General features: G+C 38.9%; 1 protein-coding gene across 5 annotated transcripts in view; it reads left to right on the top strand.

The window, feature by feature from the left end:
* CD47 (CD47 molecule) overlaps positions 1-19,512 on the top strand; it is a 62,826-nt gene extending 43,314 nt beyond the window's left edge. Inside the window, exons 4-12 of one of the 5 annotated variants that reach the window (XM_069552645.1) lie at positions 165-272; positions 5,215-5,307; positions 6,007-6,099; positions 7,381-7,473; positions 11,482-11,513; positions 13,082-13,106; positions 13,698-13,730; positions 15,170-15,200; positions 15,650-17,649. In XM_069552645.1, the coding sequence (XP_069408746.1) occupies positions 165-272; positions 5,215-5,307; positions 6,007-6,099; positions 7,381-7,473; positions 11,482-11,513; positions 13,082-13,106; positions 13,698-13,730; positions 15,170-15,200; position 15,650 (509 nt within the window). In that variant the 3' untranslated portion in view covers positions 15,651-17,649. Of the gene's footprint in view, positions 1-164; positions 273-5,214; positions 5,308-6,006; positions 6,100-7,380; positions 7,474-11,481; positions 11,514-13,081; positions 13,107-13,697; positions 13,731-15,169; positions 15,201-15,649 lie in introns of all 5 variants that reach the window. The other 4 variants (XM_069552614.1, XM_069552619.1, XM_069552628.1 and 1 more) reach the window with 4 other exon arrangements.
* Positions 19,513-25,049: the final 5,537 nt, after the last annotated feature.

Below are 25,049 nucleotides of genomic sequence, written 5' to 3'. Positions count from 1 at the left end.
CATTGACTCATTATGAAAGAGATTTGAAGTGGCTTGACATGATGTGGAGTTTTGTTCCTCAAAGGTTATTCAATTATAGTAAGTTACCAGTTTAATCTTTGCACCTTGTAAGTTCCATTTCTTTCTTGTGATTGAGTTCATGTAATTCTTTGTGTTTTTTTAAGCGCTTAAATATAAGTCCAATTATACGAAGGAGAAAGCCATTTTTCTATTAGTTGCTGGACTACTGCTCACTGTCCTTGTCATTGTTGGAGCCTTTCTTTTCATCCCAGGTAAGATATACAGTTATTATGAGGGAAAGGAGGATTGATAAGGTTGAGGACATTTCTGGAGAGGTGCATGTTAGTTTCCTAGGGCTGTTGTTAACAAATTACCACAAACTGGGTATCTTAAGACAATAGAAATTCTCTCACCGTTCTGGAGGTCATAAATCTGAAATACAGGTGTTACCAGGGCCTTCCACCCTCCTGACACTCTAGGGAAGAATCCATTCCAAGCTCTCCTAGCTTCTGCTCTTTGCTGGCCATCTGTGCATCTCCTTGGCTTGTGGTAGCGTAGTTCCCAACTTGCTCCGTGGTCGTGTGGCCTCCTCCCATCTGTGTCTCCGTTAATTTCCTGCTGCTTCTCTGTTACAAAGCTACCTGTAGCTGCATTCAGGACCCACCTGGGAAACCCAGCGTATATTCCTTCTTTCAGATCCTTATCTTCATCATGTATTTTACTATATGTTAATATTCACAGATTTGGAGTATTTGGGAGGTGGACATATCTTTAGGGCAGCTATTAGGCCACTACAGAGGCACACTTTATTAGCCAAGACTTGGAAGGTGGATTGAACTTGGGAACCCAAATGGGTCTGAAATTGCAGTTGCCCATGAAGGATGGCAGTGTGAGTTGGGGGGAAGGGTCTGCAGCACATGAAAAGAGCAGCAGAGACAGGCTGGGACTCACAAGTGCAAACTGGAAGAAGCCTTGTGTTTTGAGCAGAATATACTATAGGCATAATGTTTAGGAATATCAGTTTGGTAGCTGTTTGCGATTGGAGTTAGTAAAGACAGGGGAAGTTCAGCTCACTTCAGTTCAGTCACTCAGTCGGGTCCAACTCAGTGACACCATGGACTGCAGCACGCCAGGCTTCCCTGTCCATCACCAAAGTCTGGAGCTTACTCAAACTCATGTCCATTAAGCCAGTGATGCCATCCAACCATCTCATCCTCTGTCGTACCCTTCTCCTCTCACCTTCAATCCTTCCCAGCATCAGGGTCTTTTCCAATGAGTCAGTTATTCACATCAGGTGGCCAAAATATTGGAGTATCAGCTTCAACATCAGTCCTCCCAATGAACACTCAGGACTGATCTCCTTTAGGATGGACTGGCTAGATCTCCTTGCAGCCCAAGGGACTCTCGAGTCTTCTCCAACACCACAGTTCAAAAACATCAGTTATTCGGGCTCAGCTTTCTTTAAAGTCCAACTCCATACATGACTACTGGAAAAACCATAGCTTTGACTAGACAGACCTTTGTTAGCAAAGTAATATCTCTGGTTTTTAATATGCTGTCTAGGTTGGTCATAACTTTTCTTCCAAGGAGCAAGTGTCATTTAATTTCATGGCTGGAGTCACCATCTGCAGTGATTTTGGAGCACCCCAAAATAAAATGTCACTGTTTCCATTGTTTCTCCATCTATTTGCCAGGAAGTGATGGAACAGGATGGCATGATCTTAGTTTTCTGAATGTTGAATTTTAAGTCAGCTTTTTCACTCTCCTCTTTCACTTTCTTCAAGACGTTCTTCAGTTCCTCTTCACTTTCTTCCATAAGGGTGGTGTCATCTGCATCTCTGAGGTTATTGATATTGCTCCTGGCAATCTTGATTCCAGCTTGTGCTTTAAGACAAACCATTCAATATCATGGGAATCCAAGTCTATGCCCCGACCAGTAATGCTGAAGAAGCTGAAGTTGAACACTACTATGAAGACCTACAAAACCTTTTAAAACTAACACCCCAAAAAGGATGTTTTTTTCATTATAGGGGACTGGAGACAAAAGTAGGAAGTTAAGAAACACCTGGAGTAACAGGCAAATTGGGCCTTGGAGTACAGAATGAAGCAGGGCAAAGGCTAATAGAATTTTGCCAAAAGAACGCACTGCTCATAACAAACACCTTCTTGCAACAACACAAGAGCAGACTCTACACACGGACATCACCAGATGGTCAACACCGAAATCAGATTGATTATATTCTTTGCAGCCAAAGATAGAGAAGCTCTGTACAGTCAGAAAAAAAAGACCAGGAGCTGACTGTGGCTCAGATCATGAACTCCTCACTGCCAAATTCAGACTTAAATTGAAAAAAGCAGGGAAAACCACTAGACCATTCAGGTATGACCTAAATCATATATCTTATGATTATACAGTGGAAGTGAGAAATAGATTTAAGGGACTAGATCTGATAGACAGAGTACCTGAAGAACTATGGACGGAGGTTCATGACATTGTACAGGAGACAGGGAGCAAGACCATTTCCAACAAAAAGAAATCAAAAAAGCAAAATGGCTCTCTGAGGAGGCCTTACAAATAGCTGTGAAAAGAAGAGAAGCTAAAAGCAAAAGAGAAAAGGAAAGATATACCCATTTGAATGCAGAGTTCCAAAGAACAGCAAAGAGAGATAAGAAAGCCTTCCTCAGTGATCATTGCAAAGAAATAGAGGAAACAATAGAATAGAAAAGACTAGACATCTCTTCAAGAAAATTAGAGATATCAAGGGAACATTTCATGCAAAGATGGGTTCAATAAAGGACAGAAATGGTATGGATGGACCTAACAGAAGCAGAAAATATTAAGAAGAGGTGGCAAGAATACACAGAAGAACTGTACAAAAAAGATATTCACAACCCAGATAATCACGATGGTGTGTGATCACTCACCTAGAGCCAGACATCCTGGAATGTGAAGTCAAGTGGGCCTTAGGAAGCATCACTATGAACAAAGCTAGTGGAGGTGATGGAATTCCTGTTGGGCTATTTCAAATCCTAAAAGATGATGCTGTGAAAGTGCTGCACTCAATATGCCAGCATTTTTGGAAAACCCAGCAGTAGCCACAGGACTGGAAAAGGTCAGTTTTCATTCCAATGCCAAAAAAAGGCACTGCCAAAGAATGCTTAAACTACTGCACAATTGCACTCATCTCACACACTAGTAAAGTAATGTTCTAAATTCTCCAAGCCAGGCTTAAACAGTATGTGAACCATGTTCAAGCTGGTTTTAGGAAAGGCGGAGGAACCAGAGGTCAAATTGCCAACATCTGCTGGATCATCACAAAGAGAGTTTCAGAAAAACATCCATTTCTGCTTTATTGACTATGCCAAAGCCTTTGTGTGGATCACCACAAACTGTGGGAAATTCTGAAAGAGATGGGAATAGCAGACCACTTGACCTGCCTCTTGAAAAATCTGTATGCAGGTCAGGAATCAACAGTTAGAACTGGACATGGAACAACAGACTGGTTCCAAATAGGAAAAGGAGTATGTCTAGCCTGTATATTGTCACCCTGCTTATTTAACTTATATGCAGAGTACATCATGGAAAATGCTGGGCTGGATGAAGCACAAGCTGGAATGAAGATTGCTGGGAGAAATATCAATAACCTCAGATAAGCAGATGACACAACCTTATGGAAGAAAGCGAAGAAGAACTAAAGAGCCTCTTGATGAAAGTGAAAGAGGAGAGTGAAAAAGTTGGCTTAAAGCTCAACATTCGGAAAACTAAGATCATGCCATCCTTTCCCATCACTTCATGGCAAATAGATGGAAACACGATGGAAATAGTGGCTGACTTTATTTTGGGGGGCTCCAAAATCACTGCAGATGGTGATTGCAGCCATCAATTTAAAAGATCCTTACTCCTCAGAAGGAAAGTTATGACCAACCTAGATAGCATGTTAAAAAGCAGAGACATTACTTTGCCAACAAAGATCCATCTCGTCAAGGCTATGGTTTTTCCAGTAGTCATGTATGGATGTGAGAGTTGGACTATAAAAAATGCTGAGTGCCAAAGAATTGATGCTTTTGAACTGTGGTGTTGGAGAAGACTCTTGAGAGTCCCTTGGATTGCAAGGAGATCCAGCCGGTCCATCCTAAAGGAGATCAGTCCTGAGTGTTCATTGGGAGGACTGATGTTGAAGCTGATACTCCAGTACTTTGGCCACCTGATGCAAATAACTGACTCACTGGAAAAGACTCTGATGCTGGGAAAGATTGAAGGTGAGAAAAGAAGGGTATGACAGAGGATGAGATGGTTGGATGGCATCACTGGCTCAATGGACATGAGTTTGAGTAAACTCCAGGGGTTGGTGATGGACAGGTATGCCTGGGCTGCTGCAGTCCATGGGATCACAAGGAGTCCAACATGACTGAGCGATGGAACTGAACTCTGCATATAAGTTAAATAATCAGGGTGACAGTATTTAGTCTTGACATAATCTTTTCCCAATTTGGAACCAGGCTGTTGTTCCATGTCCAGTTCAAACTGTTGCTTCTTGATCTACCTACAGATTTCTCTGGCGGCAGGTCAGATGGTCTGGTATTCCCATTTCTTTAAGAATTTTCCACAATTTATTGTGATCCACACAGTCAAAGACTTAGGTGTAATCAGTAAAGCAGAAGTATATGTTTTTCTGGAACTCTCTTGCTTTTTCGATGATCCAACAGATGTTAGTAATTTGATCTCTGGTTCCTCTGCCTTTTCTAAATCCAGCTTAAACCTCTGAAAGTTTGTGATTCATGTACTGTTGAAGCCTGACTTGTAGAATTTTGAGCACTACTTTAACAGGGGGAGGAAGGAGATTAATTTAGAAGACAATTTGAAAGAACAATTGCTTTGACTTTGGGACAGGTTGAGTATAGCAAGTGAAGGGAATGGTAAGAGATCCCAGAGTTTCTCATTGTACTTATGTGAAGTAGTTAATAAGGAGGCAGAGCCAACTCAAGGTTTGACGTCTTCAAACTTATGTGTTGACATTTACGTGTTTTAAATTTGGTCTAGAATAATTAAAAAAATAGTCATTTATTTTGTGTGAAGTTTTGGAGGAAATATTTTTAAACCTTTTGTAGTTTGTAAGAGCGGTAGAGATTAATACATTTAATAAATTAAGTAATGATTTGTAAGAGTAGGGGGTTTGTAGGAAAATATTAATTATTATGTTTCATTATTAACAGGTGAATATTCAACAAAGAATGCTTCAGGACTTGGTTTAATTGTACTTCCTACAGTAATATTAATATTACTTCATTACTGTGTATTTATGATAGGTGAGTATTGATGTAATGATTTTGCTCTCCTTTTTCTTTTAAAGAACAGCATTTTTGGTTAAAATATTCTTGTATTTTTTTTAACTACTCAATAGAAGTTGCTTTATTAACAGATTTCCCAGGCTATTCTTAGTGATATTTTACCCATATGGAATTATTTTAAAGTTGGCTTGGGTTTTCAAGGCATTCAGTTATCTTGTAAAAAATTATTTTTATGTATTTTTGATATCAGTATATTTTTAAAGTTATGCTATATAATTTCCTAATGATTATCATCATATTTTTATTTCAGGTTTTAGCTAGTTCTACAAAATAGAATTATAAATAAGAAAGACTAGCTCTTTTTTTAGTTATGGCAAATCTTAACTTGTAGATATCCAACCTGTAATTGGTATCATTTTAACTGCACTTTAGGAGTAAATCACTAACGTTTTTGTTAATATTAGAATCTATTTTTTTTTTAGTTACCCATGTGACTCTCAGCCTTAGAGCCTATCTCTGGCCTATAATTGGAAAAGTATTGATTTGTTATAAAATTACAGATCTAGACATAGAAGATAGGTCACTGGGAAAGAATTTACCGTCTGACAAGAACTCCAGAGGCAGTCTTTGGTCATAGGCTGTTATTCTCGATTGCACAAAATACAAGCAGGACTGACTGCTTTTTAAATGCCCTCAACACACTTTTCCTCCGTCCAGCTATGGGGATGTCCTCCTACACCATCAGCATACTGATCCTTCAGATACTGGGCTATGTGCTCTCTGTGGTTGGATTCAGCCTCTGTGTCTCAGGTAAGAGTCTCAGCCTTCTCTAGTCTCGCCTTGTCTTAGTAGGGTTCTCTTTCTTTTTCTTCTTGCTTTTATTTTGTAGACTTCATTTTTTTTAGAGCAGTTTCTGGTTCACAGCAAACTTGAGTAAAACGTACTGAGTTCCCATATACCCCCATAGCAACCTCTTCCACTATCAACATCCCCCGCCAGAGTGATAAATGCATTATAGTCATTGAACCAACATTGACATATTATCACCCCAAGTGTATAATTTACATGAGGGTTCATTCTTAGTGTTGTATATGCTATGATTTTGATACATGTATAATGATATGGATCATAGTCAGAGATATGATATCATTCAGTTCAGTTTCATTGCCCTAAAAAATCCTCTCTTCTGCCTGTTTATCTTCCCTCTCCCTAATTACCCCAGCAGCCACCAGTGTTTTTAACGTGTCCATAGTATGTTGCCTTTTCAAATTAACTTCTTTTACTTCGTAATATTCATTTAAGATTTCTCTTTATGTGGCTTGATAGCTTGTTTCTTTTTAGCACTGAATAACATTCCATTGTATTGTATACTACAGTTTGTTTATCCATTCACTTATTGAAGGACATCTTGGTTGCTTCCAGTTTGCGACAATTAAGAATAAAGTTGCTCTAAACATCCACGTGCAGGTCTTTGTGTGGACATAAGTTTCAACTCCAGTGGAATGCAGTGGAGTATGTTGTGTTGTATGTTTAGAACATGTTTAGTTTTTCAGCAAACTGCCACACTGTCTTCCAAGGTGGCTATACCATGTTGCATTACCACCAGCAATGGATGAAAGTTCCTGTTGCTCCACATCCTTGCTGGCGTTTAGTGTCATGTGCTCCCCGCACTGAGGATAGTGCTTTCCACATTGCGGATAGTGCTTTCCACATTGCTATGAGTATACTGGCTGTTTATGGCTTGTGGGTTGATTCTTTCAGCAGCCAGACTGCTCTGCCTATATCTGTGAGAGAGCTTTTAAAATAACTAGGCTCCATCCAGTGGGTTGGGGCCTTAGGCTTTACACACTATTTCCCATTAGTCTTGATGTGATAAGGTACATACTATACAGACAAAGGATTTTTTCTTTTAATAATTTGAAGTCATTTCATTGACTGACTTAATAGTGATGAACAAATGTAGATAATTTTTGTTTCTTGATAAAAGGACAATTTCTTAAAACTCAATATTATTGCTGTCATTGCTAGTTCTTTTAAAAAATCAATCATTTCATATGAATTTCTAATATAGAACTTCATTTGTCTTTACAGAATGTATCCCAGTGCATGGTCCTCTTCTGATTTCAGGTTTGGGTATTATAGCTCTAGCAGAATTACTTGGATTAGTTTATATGAAATGTGTTGGTAAGTCAGCCTTATTTTTGTTAGCCTATGCGAGGAATTTCAAATATAGAATGTGGATAATGCTTTTGGCTGATTCTTACTGTCTAGGACAAAAGAAGTGCATGAGTAATTCCAAAAATGAGAAAATACAGCAAATGCCACTGTATTTTTTAAATAATTAATTTGAAATCATTTGTGCTGTGCCTTGTGCTAAGTTGCTCAGTTGTGTCCAACTCTTTGTGACCTTGTGGACTGTAGTCCTCTAGGTTCCTCTGTCCATGAGCATTCTTCAGGCAAGAATATTGGTGTGGGTTGTCATTTCCTTTTCCAGGGCATCTTCCTGACCCAGGGATCGAACCTGTGTCTCCTGCATTGGCAGGCGGGTGCTTTACCACTGAGCCATTAGGGAAGTCCCTGGTTTATATTAGCTCCCTTTAAGCTTCCCTGGTGTCTCATAAAGTGTCTGCCTACAAGGTGGAAGACCTGGGTTCAGTCCCTGAGACCTGGGTTTGACTTTTTAATCACCATTTGTCTGGTTCTTGAAGATGACTCTGCCAATGATGTTGCTCCCTATTAATACTTGAGAACAGTATGTGACCTGCAGTACCCATGCAGCTGATGTAGTATTAGGGATCTTTGACTGGTGGTCAGCTCTTTGTTCTTTTTTTTTCCCCTCATTATCTGGATTTCCCTCCCTTTTATTCCCATGCTCCCTCTTGCCTTCCCTGTCTGATGACCAGCAGGTCTGGAGATACTGACTCAATGGGAACAGGCGTCTTCTAGCTGCTGCCCCCTTAATGTTGCTCTCTCCCCTTTTCCACCACTACACCCCTGAGAAGCCTGTGAAACCATTATCATTACAAACGTATTATTCTCACATTAAATTCAAAGTGAAACTGAATTCCTAGCAAGTTCCTCAAACTGTTTTTTCTTTATGGTAGTTTTATAAGTATATGTAAGTGAAGAATTAAGTTAGCTTTTATTTACATTTTGAGACTTTTCTAAATTAACTTTTCAAATCAACTTGTCTGATACCAGAGTTCAGAGAAATGCCTTTGGTCAGTTGAAGGACAAGAAGAGAAAAGGTACAGGGAAGTAGCTCTTTAGATAATGTGGTAGACTAGAAAAGTTGATGTATTTTCCATATATAACTGAATATGTAAATATGAGTATATATAACATTTAAGGTTGCAAATTTGAGCATTTGTATTAGGAAGTAAAATTGTAAATGCTTTCAGTGTAACTTTTACTTGTTGCTGATGTTCTATTTTGGAAAAGTCTAAAGAATGTGTCTTGACTTTTAAATCCAAACTGTTTATGTCCCTGTGAGAGATTTAACTTTCATTATTTTCATTATTTCCCAGTTTAAATTTGTAGCCTTAAATATTATTTAAAGAGTAGGTTTTTAAATTTCATTTTCTATGTTATTTTTTAACTGTGTTGGAGTTTGTTTACTGAAACATTTGTTTCATAAAATGAAATCAAGGGTTGAGAACAATAACAATATGAGAAAATATAGAAGATTAAAAAGAACTAACTAAACTCAGCAATGAAGTTGGGTGTATTACCTATGTAGGGTGCTTATGTTCATTCTTCATAAGGGTCATTACTTGTTAATTTTCTTAAGCCATTACTATTTAATTCTGTATAAGGGAATATAGTAATGTTTTGATACAAATCAGCCTCCTAACAGTCAGGAACCACATTGACCACATCTCATCTCACATATTTTAGAAAGACACAGAATCGATATGTAAAATTCAGTGAAATTTTCTTGCCCATTGTTGGGGAGAGGTGAATCTGGTATCAAAAGATAAAGTTGTCCCTGAAAATTCAAAACCTGGAAATATATTTACTCCTTGTATCAAGTGTTTTTGGTAGAGAAGAAGCTTGGCAAGTGAGCTTACATGAAATGCTTAAGGCTTGTGATTTATACACACACCCCCACTCACATATCACAATCATTCTTTAGTCACATAGGTCATATGCCTATTAGAGAGGATTAACTCAAGCTAAATTCACTTCTGCATTGTTTGGTCTTATATTAGAGGGGTCACAGCTGACTGGTGCCCTTTGGATCAATGTTCTTTATAGAGCTCTTTGTTTCAGAATGGGCTAGCCAAATATGATGCTCCTTGGACCTGAGAATTAGAACTCAGAAACTTCTTCACACTTTTTTAAGACTATTAAAAGAGTTGCTTGGCAGTTCTTAATACTAATTCTAACAATTTATGAGGTCAAAAATATAGCTTTAAAATCTTACCTCTGACCCTTCACATTACATGGCTGCTAAGTTCTCTTCCTAGATAGAACATGGACATGGGGCATGGTTTAGCTGAAGTAAGTTGTATATATGTATAACTACCATGATTGTCCCAAATAAAGTTCTATAACTCTGTTTGGTTTATTTCAGAGGTTGCTAATTGTGATTGCCCATATTCCCAACACATTTTATTCCGTAGTACTTTAAAAAGACATTTCTTCTTGTTTGGTCTCAAGGACCAAACCACTTTCAAATGCCTCCAGTAAAGGAGATTTACTTTAAAACCACACATGGCACTAACAGAGATTGGAATTGCGTGAAAGCAGATACATAACTGATCCTCACAGAGAGTGGAACAACTAAGTGCTTTAGGAATTGGAAGAATCCAACACATCTCTGAAGTCTGAGTCATGATTTGCCCTCTCAGTAGCAAGAGTTAGCAGATGCCCTCTGCCAGTGTACTTACTCTCTCTCTCTCTCTTTGGTTCTTTACCTGCTAGCCAGATAGCTCATCCTCTCCTTAATGTTTTTTTTTTTTTTAATCCTATTCATGTCTTCTCACTGGTCTGTATTCTTACCTTTGGCTCTGAGCTTTGAGCTTCTCCTTGCTTACTTTCTGTCTCCTTTTCACCTTTCTTTCCCTTCATCAGCTTTCTCGTCTTCTTTCTTCTCCTCTCCAGGTTCCAGTGGGAAAGAAACTTTTCAGGCCAGTCAGTTACCATTTTCCCTTTTGGAACAAGTCTGACCAAGCTTCTGACTTGTCTGTAGATTGGCTTCCCTTGGCTCAGGTCTTACCCCCATTTCCCATCAGCTTTGGAAGCTTGATAGAGAAGGCATGGAGAAGTGGTAGGAAACACTGAGCACAGAAGACCAGAGCAGTTCTAGGGGCCTGCCTCATTCTTCTCATAAATAAATCAGTGCCATCATCCAGTCCAGAGATCAGTGGAATTGACCATCCAGTAGCATCCTCTTCCTACAGAATGACCCACAGGGTGTTGCCCCTTGATGCTTTTGCATCTGTAGGACTCTGATTCTGTATTTAAGACCAGTTTTAGCTGCTCCTGGACCTTCTTACTTGGTTTTTATAAGGAGCATTTCTCTTCTTCCCTGTGCAACTAGAGCCGTTCTTGTGTCACTTTCTTCATCCCCTTATTTCTTCATCTTCATTAACCAATCCACTGAGAGGCAGTGAAGGGTAACTTGAAAAGCTAGGGAGGAATACAGACAGAGAAGGGCTTGATTGTAGCTAAAACTAGCTGGCCTCAAATAATTCTCTAAACTCAGAGGGATCTGATATTTTCTTTAGTTTGTTAGCTAGCTGGAGCTTTGAAAACTGGAAAGAGGGAAAAAGAAAAAAAAAGAGGATGGGCTGCAGGAACAACAGCAGTGAGCTAAGGGTGGGCAATTCCACATTCCAGCTGGGTTGAGTAGGGAGGGGTGTAAAGCCTACAGCAGGGGTGAGTAGATGACTGTTTTTCCACCACGAAGTATAAAAAGTGACTGATTTTGAGGGACATATGACATGTACAAATGAGAGTGTGTATGTGTTTATTATTTGATTGGGGTGGATTATTTGCATCATTTTTTTCTGTCAGTGTATATGATTGAGTGTTCTGTACCTTTAGTCTATCAAAGCCAAACTCTTTCAGTGGAGTTTCTGACATGTTTAGTTTTAGCCCTAAATGTTTTATCTTAAAATTAAACATAATATTGCCTTAATTGCTTTCATTTATTAAATTAATTTTCTTATTTTTTAATGTGATCAGCTTCCAATCACAGGACTATACAACCTCCTAAGGTAAGTTAAAATTTCTTAAATGAATTGGGTGTGATACTTGGTGGTTTAGTCTGAGGAATGGTAATTGAGATATTGAACCCCATTGCTCACTGTTCACCAAGACATCAAATTAAGAGAACACTGAAGTTATTTCAGGGTTTCCGAGGTTGCACTGGTGGTAAAGAACCCACCTGCCAATGAACGAGACATAAGAGACGTGGGTTTGATCCCTGGGTCAGGAAGATCCCCTGGAAGAGGGCATGACAAGCCACTCTAGTATTCTTGTCTGGAGAATCCTATGGACAGAGGAGCCTGGCAGGCTGCAGTCCACAGGGTCGCAAATAGTCAGACACAACTGAAGCAACTTAGCACACACGTATGAAGTCACTTTATGACCTTTGCATGGATAGATCCAATCTATTTTAAAACTTGGTCATTTACTAGCAATGGGTTAGAATAAACAATTCCTTAAGATTGTGCTGTTTTCTCATGCCCAGAACTGGAAAGTTTGTAGGAATAATGGTCATTATCTGCTGAAAGAATCTGATTCCAATATATTGCCTCACCTGTTAGACACATGTGAAGTGCATATACAGAATGATATTTCAGGCTTAAAAATGAGGAGAGAAGTTCATATTAAATTGATTTCATTAAAAACAATAATCTATAAAATAAATGGAACTATGGCCAAAAAACAGCTGTTCTGAATTGATTCATTTCCCTCTTTCCCCCATTTTATAAGCATTTTTCTTCCTCCAAATTGCACTGTGGTTTTTCTGTATCATAAGCTACCTGAGAAAATTCCAAGAAAAGAAGCAATTGAGGAGGTAAACTGAAAGGGATAAATGGTGGGGGATGAAAAAAGCCATTTTTTCATCATGGTGACAGGGACAGGAACTACTTTATGGAAATAAGATCTGGAAGGGCCATATTGTATTCATCTTCCTAAAAAGGATTAAGGATTAGTAATAGCTCTGTCTGGGATGCCAAAAGCGAGACTGTCCTGTCTGTGGCAGGAAGGGGTGATTACACATGCCCGTAAAGCTGATAAGCCTCCACAGATATTCCGGAGAGGTGAGGGAAGTGGGGGTGCACGTTACCCCACGTGTTCATTCTAAAAAGATTGATACCATAGCTACCCAGGTCCCAAACAGCTACAAGTTTTAAAAGTGCCTCTGTTAAAGATAATTCGGCCATTAGACCCATCAATCCTAACACTTGTCTTTCCTGTTACCAAGTTCAGTTTGCATGACTTGAAAATGATTGCTCTCATATCTGACTTAACTGTATTGCTTATTATGTTGCTATCTGTGTTTGTGTTCTGTAGTTAGGATTTCTTGAACAGAGAGAGGTAGGGTAGGGTGGGAAGTTCTGCACAGAAAGTATTAAGAGAATGATTCTGTTATTATCAAACTATTAGCTAAATTTGGCAAGCTTTGTCTTCCTAACCTTTATTGCCTTACTTTGTCTTTTGGCTGTAGGATTCACTGTTTATACATACAGTTTAAATGTTAGCATATATAAATTATAGTATGAAAGAACATGAAATAAATTCTATTTTATGTAAATATATTTTAAATATTTTCCAGAAAGCTGTAGAGGAACCTCTTAATGGTATGTGGTTATTACAAATTTATATGTTCTTCTTGATCCGTTACCAGATCATCATAAATTGAATTAGGCCCCAAAGCAGTTAGAATGCTCTCTGTGCCTTGAGAAGAATCTAGTTTCTTTTCTTTTTTTTAATTGCCTAACCTCTCTTTTCTTGATTATTCATCAAGAATTAAGAGTATTGCTTTTGTAGTGTTGTCACCTCTGAGAGAAAAATGCACTGTTCTGTGTCTCTCGAGCCAAGTGATTTGGGGTGGGGGGACTCTCTTGCCTTTTTAATTGGCCAAGATGAAATGTAACACCCCCAGTAGAGAAGGATCTCAGTTAGTTTCAATTTTTAATTATAAATTTCAGATATAGACTGTCATCATGGAGTGAGACCGAAGTATCTCACTTCTCCCCAAATCTAGATCTGTATTCCCAACGACTTTGTGTCCTTTGTGGAGCCTGTGGGTATGACCCACAAGAAGGCTTTTGTAACTAAATAGTAATCTTAAAATTAACTGGGCATGATATTACCGCATATTTGTTTGTCTAGAAATGATTTCTAATTGTAGAATCTTACTAACTGCTTGGCTTATTACTAATTCTTAGCATTTAAAGAATCAAAAGGGATGATGAATGATGGTAAGTATAAAATGCACCTGCAATTATAGCTTGGTTAAAATATGGACATTGAAAAGAAGTAAAATTGCTTCTTGAAAGTGTGGGTTTTTTTTTCTTTTAAGGGACACTGTCAAATCATAAAGGCCTACATTTCTTAGTTTATAAAACTTACTTACTCTGTTACAAGTTGCAAAACTAATAATATAAAAGCTGTAGGGTATCACTAATCAGACTCTCCAGTCATATTGCTCATAACAAAGAAAAATAACTGCTTTAAAAAATAAACAAACATTTTTCAGATGCAGTGTCTGATGACTGAAACTTTAAATGCTCTTTGTAAGACGCTTAGATAATTTGGCACAAATCTTTATCGTCTTGACAGGGTTTCTTCTGTGCTCATGTTTGGTGATTTTGTTGCATTTGGCTCATGGAGACTTAATATCTCAGCTTTTTAAAGCAAGGATTGGATTCTAACCTTTTGGGAGAGGATTGAAAAAGACATGTTTAGTCACTCCAGCTTTTTGAAGGGGGGACTCTGGGCTAATAATTTTTAATTTTTAATGACTGTTTCAAAGACCTATATTTATTAGTTCTTAAAGCTAATTAAGTATGAGATATTGAGTTCTGTAAGCATTCGTTTTAATTTTACCTTAGCATATTCTGATATTTGAGTTCTGTTAACATTTGAATAATTATGTTTTCATTTTATTGAAACTTTCTTCATACCTTTGATATTTATAATCATTCCTTGATCATGTAAATAGTCTGCTTTCAGTTTATTGTTCTAAACTCTGTGACATACATGCTCACCTCTACAGCAAAATGCAGCAGTTAACTCAAGAGGCTATATTCCCCTGAGTGCAATTAGTTTTTGCATAAGATTAAAAACACACCAGTTGTGTTTGGTGAGCTAAGTTTAAAACAGTGCCTGGACTGTGTTCAGTAAGCAGTCACAGAATGATGCCCCCTTTGCAAATTTGTGTCACAGCCTTTATTATGAAAAATGCATGCTCTGCTAACCACTGCACCCCCAGAAAAAAACAGGATCAGAAGGAAAACATTAAATGACATTTAAAAAAGAACTGATACCTGAAAGTGTGGCATGGCTTGTCTGTGTTTGCATTCTCGTGTTCTGTTGTTGTTTTTTTGTTTTTGTTTTTTTAATTTCATTGTTTTTCTCCTTTTCCTACTGTGGTGTCATTCTTCTGTAGTTGTATGAAGAGACTAAACTCTTCCCCATTTTCAGAAAACCAGAAGAGCCTTGAGTGCCTCTTCCGTTATTAATTCTCCTTAAGATATGACTTTTTGGGCACCATTGTAGAGACAGCAGATTTTGTATTTTCACAGCACATGATAACTATACCAACCTTTGAAATTCCCTTAATTTTGCTAATTTTAGCTGTTCAGAATTTGTTGGGTTTTTTCCAAATGTCTGTGTGGTGGGCTCTTCCTACTGACAGGTCACAAGGCCCATGTGTATCTGCCTTTTTGGTAAGTGAGGTACCGGGTGCCCTCTTGGGACCACAGTCCCATTTCCTCTTTCACTTAACACCTGATCTCAATTTCATTTTCTTACATTAAATGAATGGTGTCAATCTAAAATGAAAGTGATAGCATATTATTCTAAGATCAATGTCTTTTACTTTGGAAAAATCAACATCTCTTGACTTCTTCTCAGCTAACCCAGCAAACGGAGATTATCAGGTTTTGTTGATTTACATTTCCATTTGGCATTGGCCTTTTGCTTACTGCAGCTAAAAAGGCTAATGGATTGTCTAGTTTATGTCTGTGACCTTTGGAAATCTAAGATTAAATAATTTTTCTTTATTTTTAGATACCATATATCTGAAACAATTTTCAGTTTTTAAAATATATCAACTTGTTAAGGCATAGAAAATAGACATGCATAGCAATTATATATCCATTTTTCAATTTTCCAGAGTAACTGAAGTGGAGTGATGGACTCTGATTTGGAGAGTAGTATGACATGAAAGAAGTACACTTGTGTTTAAGCACCATGGCCTTGATTCATTGTCCTGGAGAAGAAAACAAGAACAGTAACTGGTTTCCATCTATGGGAGAAAGTAAATAATTGACCTTTAAATGATTGTTACAGTTAAGTTTTTATTCAAAGCATTTTTAAATTTAATTAATAAATGAATTATGATCTGTGTTGTGTGCCCAATTGATAATCCAGGTTTTTGTTGTTATTTTTATTCAATTAGGGGCAAAAGTAGAGTGGGCAACTTCCAAGAATGATGCCTTCCAGATCCTGGGGCCTCTTAACTCTAGGTCACCAACTTAAATTGGTTCAAGGTGAAAATTTCCTGGCACTACCCTGGTTACCCAGAGCTATCTATGAAAACAGAGGCTTCCATCAAACCTTAGCGAACTTTGGCACAGCCACTTTGGCTGTTATGGTGTTAACTGAATAATGTCTGCCTCTTCTGGGTCAGGGGCATAATGTTAAGTACAGACTAGAAATTCATTTAGGAACATCTTGTTGGCTGCCTACATGGGGTGTGATACTGCTGAGGATCATGGTCTTCATTCTTGGGGGTTGCCACTCACACGTTATCCCCTCAACATACAGTGTACCAGACCCTTTCCAGATTGAGGGTAATTTTGTTGATGTATGTTTTCTTCCTTTTTCTCACATGACCCTTTACATGCTGTCTTGTCCTCCTGTTATTTGCTTCTGCTGTATGAGATGTAGCACTTTTTCTCCTCTTTGAACATGGTCCAGTGACACAGTAGCATCACTTCAGAAAGGAGCCAGACTTATTCTCAAAGAACTATGTTCACACGTTTCAGCAGAAATAGCGATGGTTGTAACATATGTATTCCCTTCCTTGGATTTGAAGGCACAATCTACAGTGTTTCTTCGCTTCTTTTCTGATCTGGGGCATGAAAAACCAAGATTGAGATTTGAACTATGAGTCTCCTGCATGGCAACATAATGTGTGTCACCGTCAGGCCACAGGCCAGCCCTGAACGGGTGGTTTTATTACTGTTGCATCTGTGTTGCATGATAAACACTCATCATCTCCTCCTGTAGTCCTGCCTCATATTCACTTTACCCTAAGATTGAAAAGTAAAGCAACCCCCCCCCACGTTTCCTACCCCCCATTAGAAGAAGATTAACATTCTGACAGTCGTGATCGCCTGGAGTGCTTTTAGATTATTAGATTTTCTTCCCTTGCGGGTGTGTGTTTGTGTGTGCACATGTATAAGATAGGCACGTACCTCTTCTGTATGGACAAAGGTGAGGTACCTATGGGAGAGCAAATGTTAATTTCATGCTTCTAGTGAGAACATTTAAAAACAAAGATCTTTATTGGGTGGACTTCTATTTGATGTGAATAATCGATCACTTAAAATGTTTAAGAAGTTCTAGGTAATTTGCCAAGCTTTTTGACTGCTCACCAGTGCCCTCTAAAAATACTGGTTTTTCTTCCTGTTTGTGTAAGAAGACATTGCTATTTGTAGTTGCATTATTAATAGTTATTGCTTAGTCCACTGAATGTTCCCATGTACCTCGTTTATGCCAAATTACTTGTCATATTTTACGTTGGGACCAAGTGGTTTGCCCATGGCAAACCAAAATTTATAACCTGCTGATGCCTCTTAGAAAAGTGAACATACTATGAAAACAGTTCTTTTTGAAAAAAAGAAAAATATATGTTCTTCCCTAATTGTGTTCCTGTCCAAAGTATTAACATGTAGAGGAAGCTGTATTCCTTTATACAAATTTGATGGCTTCCACTGCTCTTCTTCCTTCGGAAAACATTTGTATTTTACGAATATAGTTTGTTAATTTAGAAATCAATTCTGATGAAAGGAGGAAAAAAGCAGGTGGACTTGAAAAACATCCAAACTCCTGTTCTCTATATGAAATCTTATAATAAACTTTTTAATGAACCAGATTTGTACCTTTTAATATGTAGTCAGCTCTCATTTATTTGGGGCTTCATCTTGGGACTTATCCGTCCTTTGTGTTCTCTTTAACACTACCTGTCTTTGGAGGCAGTCCCTGCCCTAGACAGCACACAGAGGTGGCAGGAGAAAGGCCAATGTTACTGTTACCCTTGCTGTTACTTGCCAACTTCTCTGGAAGAGGGACCACAGCAGCAGGCGCCCTCTTCCTTGGGCATCGTTGGGCCAGTTCATTCTCTTTAAATTAGACTTCTAATGACAGGAAGTTTTCTGTCACACCAAATTAAAGTTCTCAGCTGTTTTGAGTATCAGTATTATCTGTTACCCCCATAATATGCTTTTTTAATCAGTGATCCCAATTTTTGCCATCGACTTCAGTTTAATTTACTGTATGTTCTCAGAGTGACAACATTTGTCATTTTGGCAACAAATCAAATTCTCTCTCCTTCAAAACATTATCCTCCCACCCTTCTGCCCCTTCTGGCTCTCCTTTGCGGTCTGTGCCTATCTCACTGCCTCTCATCTCTTACTTACCTTTCCTAGTACTTTGTGTGTCTCTGCTTAGCTCTGCTGGGTTTTTGTCTTGCTCCTCTCATTCAGTTTTAAAAATTCCACCATAAAGCAAGAGCCTTTTTTCCCCTTCCTTTCTCTTCCTGCAGTGTTTGCATACATTAGAGGCTCACTCTGTAAATCTGATGATTGAGTAGGCTGTATTTCAGTTTCCCCATATTGTTAATAGAGTGAGCCAGAGATATTTCTTTTTAGACAAATTTCACATGCTCTGAAAACCTTCAAAGGTGATAGTTTTTTCACCTGGAAACCCTAGGTCCAATCTGTTAATTTTCTGAGAATGTCAGAATGAAAATAATAGGATTATCCCATACTTGAGAATATTGTTCTTTTCAGGATGTTGTAGTTATTTTAGTAAGTGACCAACCAAATTGTGATTTGAGTTATAATAAAGCTGGAAAAGTTGTGAATTTATGCTTCCTTCTCGTTAATAAGAATTAAGCTCTGTATCACCTAGATTTCTTTTGTCCTAACATGGGTATTCAAAAACAGACATCTGTGGTGTATGTATGGAATGGCACACCCCTTTTTTACCTGTTATTGGAAACTAGAGAAGTGATTGTTGGGCAACCCTTTATCATTATATTGTGTTTAATTTGATGAAGATTCTGTTTAGAAACCGTCTTTCACGTGTCATGTTTTCAGCCACCAACTGCCATCACTCACTGGGGTCCTTTGTTAAGTCATCTTCCATGGCTAATAGGGATAATCCAGGTAACTTTTCAGAGATGAGCAGTGAACAGGAAGCTTTCCTGCCTTTGGCTTTTGACAGCCTTTCCTTAATATTTAAGAACAGCTTTCCCATAAATTTAGCCTTTTGAAAAGAAGAGAGCATCTGTAATGAACTTCTCTGTCAGGCAATATCAGTGGAATCTTAAATGTTGTTATCAGGGTGAGAGACGGAAGCATTTTTGTTTTTATTAAACAGAGCATTATTTACAAAGAGCCATTGTTGAGAATTAGATTCCACACGGTATAAATATCCATTAACCATTCTAAATAAAGGAAACTCTGATGTTGCTATGTGTGAGATCCTCTCCTGGGGGCTTTTTTCCATAGCAATTAAAGGTGTGCTATTTGTCAGTAGCCATTTTTTGCAGTGATTTAAAGACCAAAGTTGTTTTACAGCTGTGTTACTGTTAAAGGTTTTCTTTTTATATGTATTAAATCAATTTATCACTGTTTGAAGCTTTGAATATCTGCAATCTTTGCCAAGATACTTTTTTATTTAAAAAAACATAACTTTGTAAATATTGCCCTGTAATATTATATATACTTAATAAAACATTTTAAGCTATTTTTGTTGAGCTTATTTCTATTGCTGCCTCAGCAGGCCACAAGTGCATTACTGAGAAATTTTAGTTTATCAATGTATTTTCAGGTCCATATCCGACATACAAATGTAAATGATGACTTAAAATATTAATTTATAAGTTCTTTTTTTAAAGTATAACAATATCCAATAAGTAAATGTTTGATCAGAGCAGAGTTTTAATTGAAAGTTCCAGGTAAGTCCAATGTATTAGTTTTCCCCATGGTAGAGTAAATACTTCTTTTTCCTAGTCCTGGGTATACATACTCTGGACTAGCAGAGGACCTCAGCAAGCCAACTTACTTGCCTGTGTCCCGCCTTATCTGTAGAATCAGATCAGCCTCTTTAAGACTGAAATGCAAATTGAAATGGTTCTTCATGTTAATTGGTTATCTGCTAGGTCTAGTTTGATTGCAAGTGAAAAGTGAAAGTGATCGCTCAGTCGTGTCTGACTCTTTGCGACCCTGTGGACTGTAGCCTACCAGGCTCCTCTGTCCATGGGATTCTCCAGGCAAGAATATTAGAGTGGGTTGCCATTCCCTTCTCCAGAGGATCTTCCCGACCCAGGGATGGAACCCAGGTCTCCCGCATTTCAGGCAGAAGCTTTAACCTCTGAGCCACCAAGCATTGCAAGTGAAAGTAAAACTAAATCTAAGAAAAGTGGGATTTATTGGCTCATATAACTGAAAATTCACATGTCCAGCTGGAGAGGGCCTCCCAGCAGTGTCCTCAGGATCAGAGTCTCCAACTTTCGGCTTCAGTCTCCTTCCTGTTGACTTCTTCAGAGCGTGTGTGTGATGGCAGAATGCCTGACTACAATCCAATATCCACCTTCTCCTGAGTTCAGGGAGGGAAGAGGGGAGAAAAAAAGAGTGTCTCTCCCTTTCTGAATAGTCCCATCCACCCAAGATTGCAGCTCAGAGCTCTGCCTGGGCCAGGGGCCTCTCAATCACTGGGGCCCAGCATCTCTGACTCCCAGGTTGGGCCAGCCTGAACCTCATGCCTGTCTGGCCTGGAGGGAATGGAGTTGTGGACTCCATCCGGGGTAGGGGTTGGGGACAGAGCGGGAGTAAACTGAAGCAAAGTCGAGATTTTAACCAAATTAAGATGGCATTAGATTTTAGGCCTGTTTCTTGCAGGTATGTACTGTGATTCTGCATTGTATGTGTGACTGTAAACCATTTGAATGGAAAATAATATTTGGCAGCAAAGTACCATCTCACTCCTTACCTCATAGGCAATTTAATTTTTATGCATTTATGAGGACTTTTTTCACTCAGCAGGAGTAACTAATGGAGTTCAGAAAGCATTTAATAGCCTGCCTCCTGTACAGAAAGCTGTTCTGTGCAGCACAGAACAGTGCTTAACTTCTTTCAAACTCCCACGGAGGTGTAGGCTTCCAGATGCAACTGGATTTCGTTTTTGTGTGGCAACCCTTCCAGCTCAAGGCCTCAAGTCTGACAGCTTTAGAAAACAATGTATTATGGTAACACCATCCATGTAGGACATGATTTCACCAGTAACTCAGAGATTTCCACACAATTGACAGAGTTGGGTGTTTGAAGTGAGACTGTGCTGGGACTTGACCCCTGGTGTTTATTTTGAATATTTAAGTTTCATGCTCAAGTACCCATCCATCAAATCAGAGGGAAATGAAGTATTTAAGTTATGGATAATTGGATTGATTATTTAATGCCAAAGACAGCACTGCAGACTGCATAGAAGTGATCGTGGATTAAATGATTAGAACTCCAATTTTATTCAGCATTTATTTATTTAGTCATTTTGCGATAAGACAGCAGCTTTTCAACTCTGTTCATAGTCACTTGTGGAAGATCAGGTATGTCTTCCCAGCTTGGAGGATGAGAAATATTTGGTAAAGAGCCTGGTTTGGAGAGAAATGATTTATATGTCGGAAGACCCATCCGATGTCAATCTGGAGGCCAGATAGCAGGCAAATCTGATGGATTCATGAACCTGCTGCTGCTTTTCCCTTACAGATGTTGCAACAGCATGCACGGTACTGGGCGCCCAGATCCTCCTCTTAAAATGACCTTATTTAATCATAGACTTGTCTTCCAAAAAAAGAACCACTATCGTTTGCTTCCTAATATTCTTTGAATTGCCTGCTACATTCTTCAAGGTCAAACTGACAATGTAAAATCTTGTGGACTTCCATTCTAAACAAATGTATTGTTTTCAGAGTTAAAGTGTATTTGTTTAAAACGTGGATTATATCTTCCCTGGATATACTCTCTACTTATTAATTTCTTAAATAAATGATAATTAAGCTTTTTAAACCAGTCCATAAAGGCCTCTTGAGTCATTTTTATTTAAAAGGTGTTTGTCTTAGGGGTGCTGTGGTTAGGTTGCATTATGGGTGAAGTTTTCGGGTACATAGCAATCATTGTGTAAATTCTGTGAGGTAATTTTTCTCTCACGCACTCATACTGAGGGCAACCAGAGAGCACTGAAAACTGCTACATCTCTTTCTCCAACAGTTGTAGCAGTAGCTTCCCCACTGCCCTCAGGTAAGCCCTGTGCTGGAATGACGCACCGCCCAGGTAAGTCGTTCTAGGAATGCTGCTCACTCTCCAGGGAGTCTCCACCCCCAGCTCCACCAGACATTTTTAGAATGTAATGTTCATAAACCTCTTTGCAAGTTAGAGGATGCATATATTTGGTTACCCCAAGAAACGTTTCTTTATTTCAGTGTTAACAGTCATTTAATTCTTGCAGTTGAATTGGTAGGTATATATGTTGGGGTTTTTTAAGTTTTATTATCCTTGATTCAATAGAACTCATACCTCCTCATATCTTTAACTATATGCCTAACTATCAACTGGGGTTATTGCTTAACAACTATCACTATGTGGAATAGAAAATACTACTCTGGGTCCTGTGCAGCGATGTATTTGAAAGTATCAACAAATATCAGTTGTTCTTACCCCCATTCAAGGGAAGCTGTTAAAAAAATTATAGAAGCTTTATTCTTTTAGCTGATTGGCAGTCTGTGGTTTATTTATTAATGGCTTAAAATCATTGTGCTTGAAATTACACAAAACATTTTTTCAGCTTTTTCAAAAGCAACAAGTTTGGTAAAATTAAACACTCATATTATTTTATGCCTCTGAAAAAGTCATGGATGCAATCTCCCGGAAAACATTTGGTTGAAATGTTTGGCTGGAATATTTACCAAATCTCATCCTTGGGCCTTCCGGCTGGAATCGTTTACTTTACTGTGTGAATAGACTAGACTTAGTAAAGAGAGACCAACCAGCTGTTTGTCTCCCTCCTCAAAGGCACCAGGGATTCTCCAAAGGAGTCATAATATAAAGTGATAACATGGTTTCAGAACAAATTTTTCCTGAGTGACTGGGTCCTCCGAGAGGCCACTCAGTGGCTTTAACACACGTTAATGAGGCCCGTGATCCCCCACCTGAGCCAGCTTCATATTTGTGTGGCTTTTCTTGCTCCTCAAAGGATTTAGAGTGCCCCCATTTGGGTCAGATAGCTGCTTTCCATGATCACAACCACTCAAGCGTGGTTGCAAATCAGCGTGAGTGTGGAGAGCAGTGCAGCACTGGGTAAACAGTAAAGCCTAAACGCCTTGCTCAAAGTGAGCTTGCATGAGGCCAAGAGATTCATTTGTTCATATAAAAAGCAGTTTTATATTTTTCCCCCTGAGGAGCAAAGCCACTACCATAATTTTCACATATATGTAGGAAATTTATATTTAAAACATTCCAATAGCCTGGATGCTATCCAAGTGAGCCTCTCAAAGACGCAGGTGCTGATAGAAACGACATTTGATGACGATACCTTCTCTGGTCCTCCTGGGGTCTTCAAATTGGAGATAAAAATAAGATTTGATCTCTCAAGGTGAGGAGAGAGACGGTAGTGTGTGTTCTTCAAAAGACTCAAATAGATAATAGATTTTTTTAAAAGCTGTAGCTGAGTGTAACTTATAGCTTCAAAGGGCTTTTTTAAAATGAAATCTTTACAAGCAATAGTAAAGAAATCTAGAACCCCCTGGGGTGGTGGTTAGAATCCTGTCAGGGATTTAGATCTAATTATTAGCCTGAAAGTAAAGAAGAGAAAGAACCAGCCAAGTGTCAGCCTGGAAAACAATAATAGCTCGTGGAGTTCAGCAGCCCAGTCATTAGTGCCTTAAAGGAGAATTCAGCAAATTTATTCTTATCCTGGAAAGAAGGCCACAGCGGTTGCAGTGTTTTCTGACAACAGTTCCTTTTTCTTTGGAGTAGAGATGCTGCCTACACTTCTAGATTTCATCTCTTCCTATCACCTAGTAAACCTTAGAGCCGGCTCCCCATGCAGGTGCTTAAAGGAGAGGCGGTTCGCACGGAGTCAGAGTGCCTTCACCAGCTGTGTGGCCCTGGGCCAGTAACCTAACTTCTTTGGGCCCTCTGTGTCTCCCTTTTACACATGGAGATGAAATAAGATAATGCATGTGAAGTATTTAGCACAGTACCTGGCCCATGGTAGGTGCTCAGGAACTGTCAACTATTTCTCTTTTTCCCCATCTTATTAAACTTTGGCCGGGGAGGAAAAAACTTAGCATGATAGTCTAGAGATGAGCACAACGTATACTGGAATTCATACTTACCTATGTTGGGTTACTGCCAAAGAAGCAAATCAAACATACACTGACTCGGCATATAAAGTCACACGACAAGCACCGCTACACTGCAGACCCGATCCATCCAAACACGGTGTTCTTGTTAGGTATACCCTCTGGTTCCCTCAGGGCATCCCAGGTGGCGCTAGTGGTAAAGAACTTGCCTGCCAATGCAGGAGAGGTAAGAACCACAGGTTCCACTCCTGGGTTGGCAAGATCCCCTGGAGAAGGAGCATGGCAACCATTCCAGTATACTTGCCTGGAGAATCCCATGGACAGAGCCTGGAGGGCTATAGTCCATAGGGTTGCAAAAAGTTGAATACAACTGAAGCGACTTAGCAAGCACGCATGCATGCTGGTTCCCTCAGTGAAACCAGAGGATGGCAAGTGAGAAAGAGAAAGGCATCGGAAGATCTGATTCGCCCTTTCCTGGAATGGAGACGGGAGCTTGTCCTCATAAACACAGGGAGGGTCTTTAGAACTCACTTTGCCTGCCAGCAATACTCAACTCACCCATTTATTCATTCATATCAGAGCCTGATGCTCAAGACGCTAAAAGTGTGCTAAGAGCAGACCCTCAAATCACTGTAGATTCACGGGAGAACTCAGAGCTGCCTTGAGGCTAATAACTAGCAGAGACTAAAGCCAAATATTGATACATGGGAATGGAGGTGTTTGTTGAAAATATAGAGGTCTGGTAAATATTATTTCACCAATGAAAGTATTTCAGTCGGGGGTTTTAATAAGGCTTAGGTGATATGTAACCAGCTCACTCTCTTCTCTCAAATGATGAGCGTCTCTGCTCTACCAGTGCTCCTGGGTGTCTGCAGAGAGCAAAAAAGGCAGCTGGAGACATGCTGTGAATTGGAAGTGACTTCTATTT

This window comes from Ovis canadensis, chromosome 1, assembly GCF_042477335.2.
Source record: "Ovis canadensis isolate MfBH-ARS-UI-01 breed Bighorn chromosome 1, ARS-UI_OviCan_v2, whole genome shotgun sequence".
In the NCBI taxonomy this organism is placed as follows: Eukaryota; Metazoa; Chordata; class Mammalia; order Artiodactyla; family Bovidae; genus Ovis; species Ovis canadensis.
This window is presented reverse-complemented; position numbering and strand designations above follow the sequence as displayed.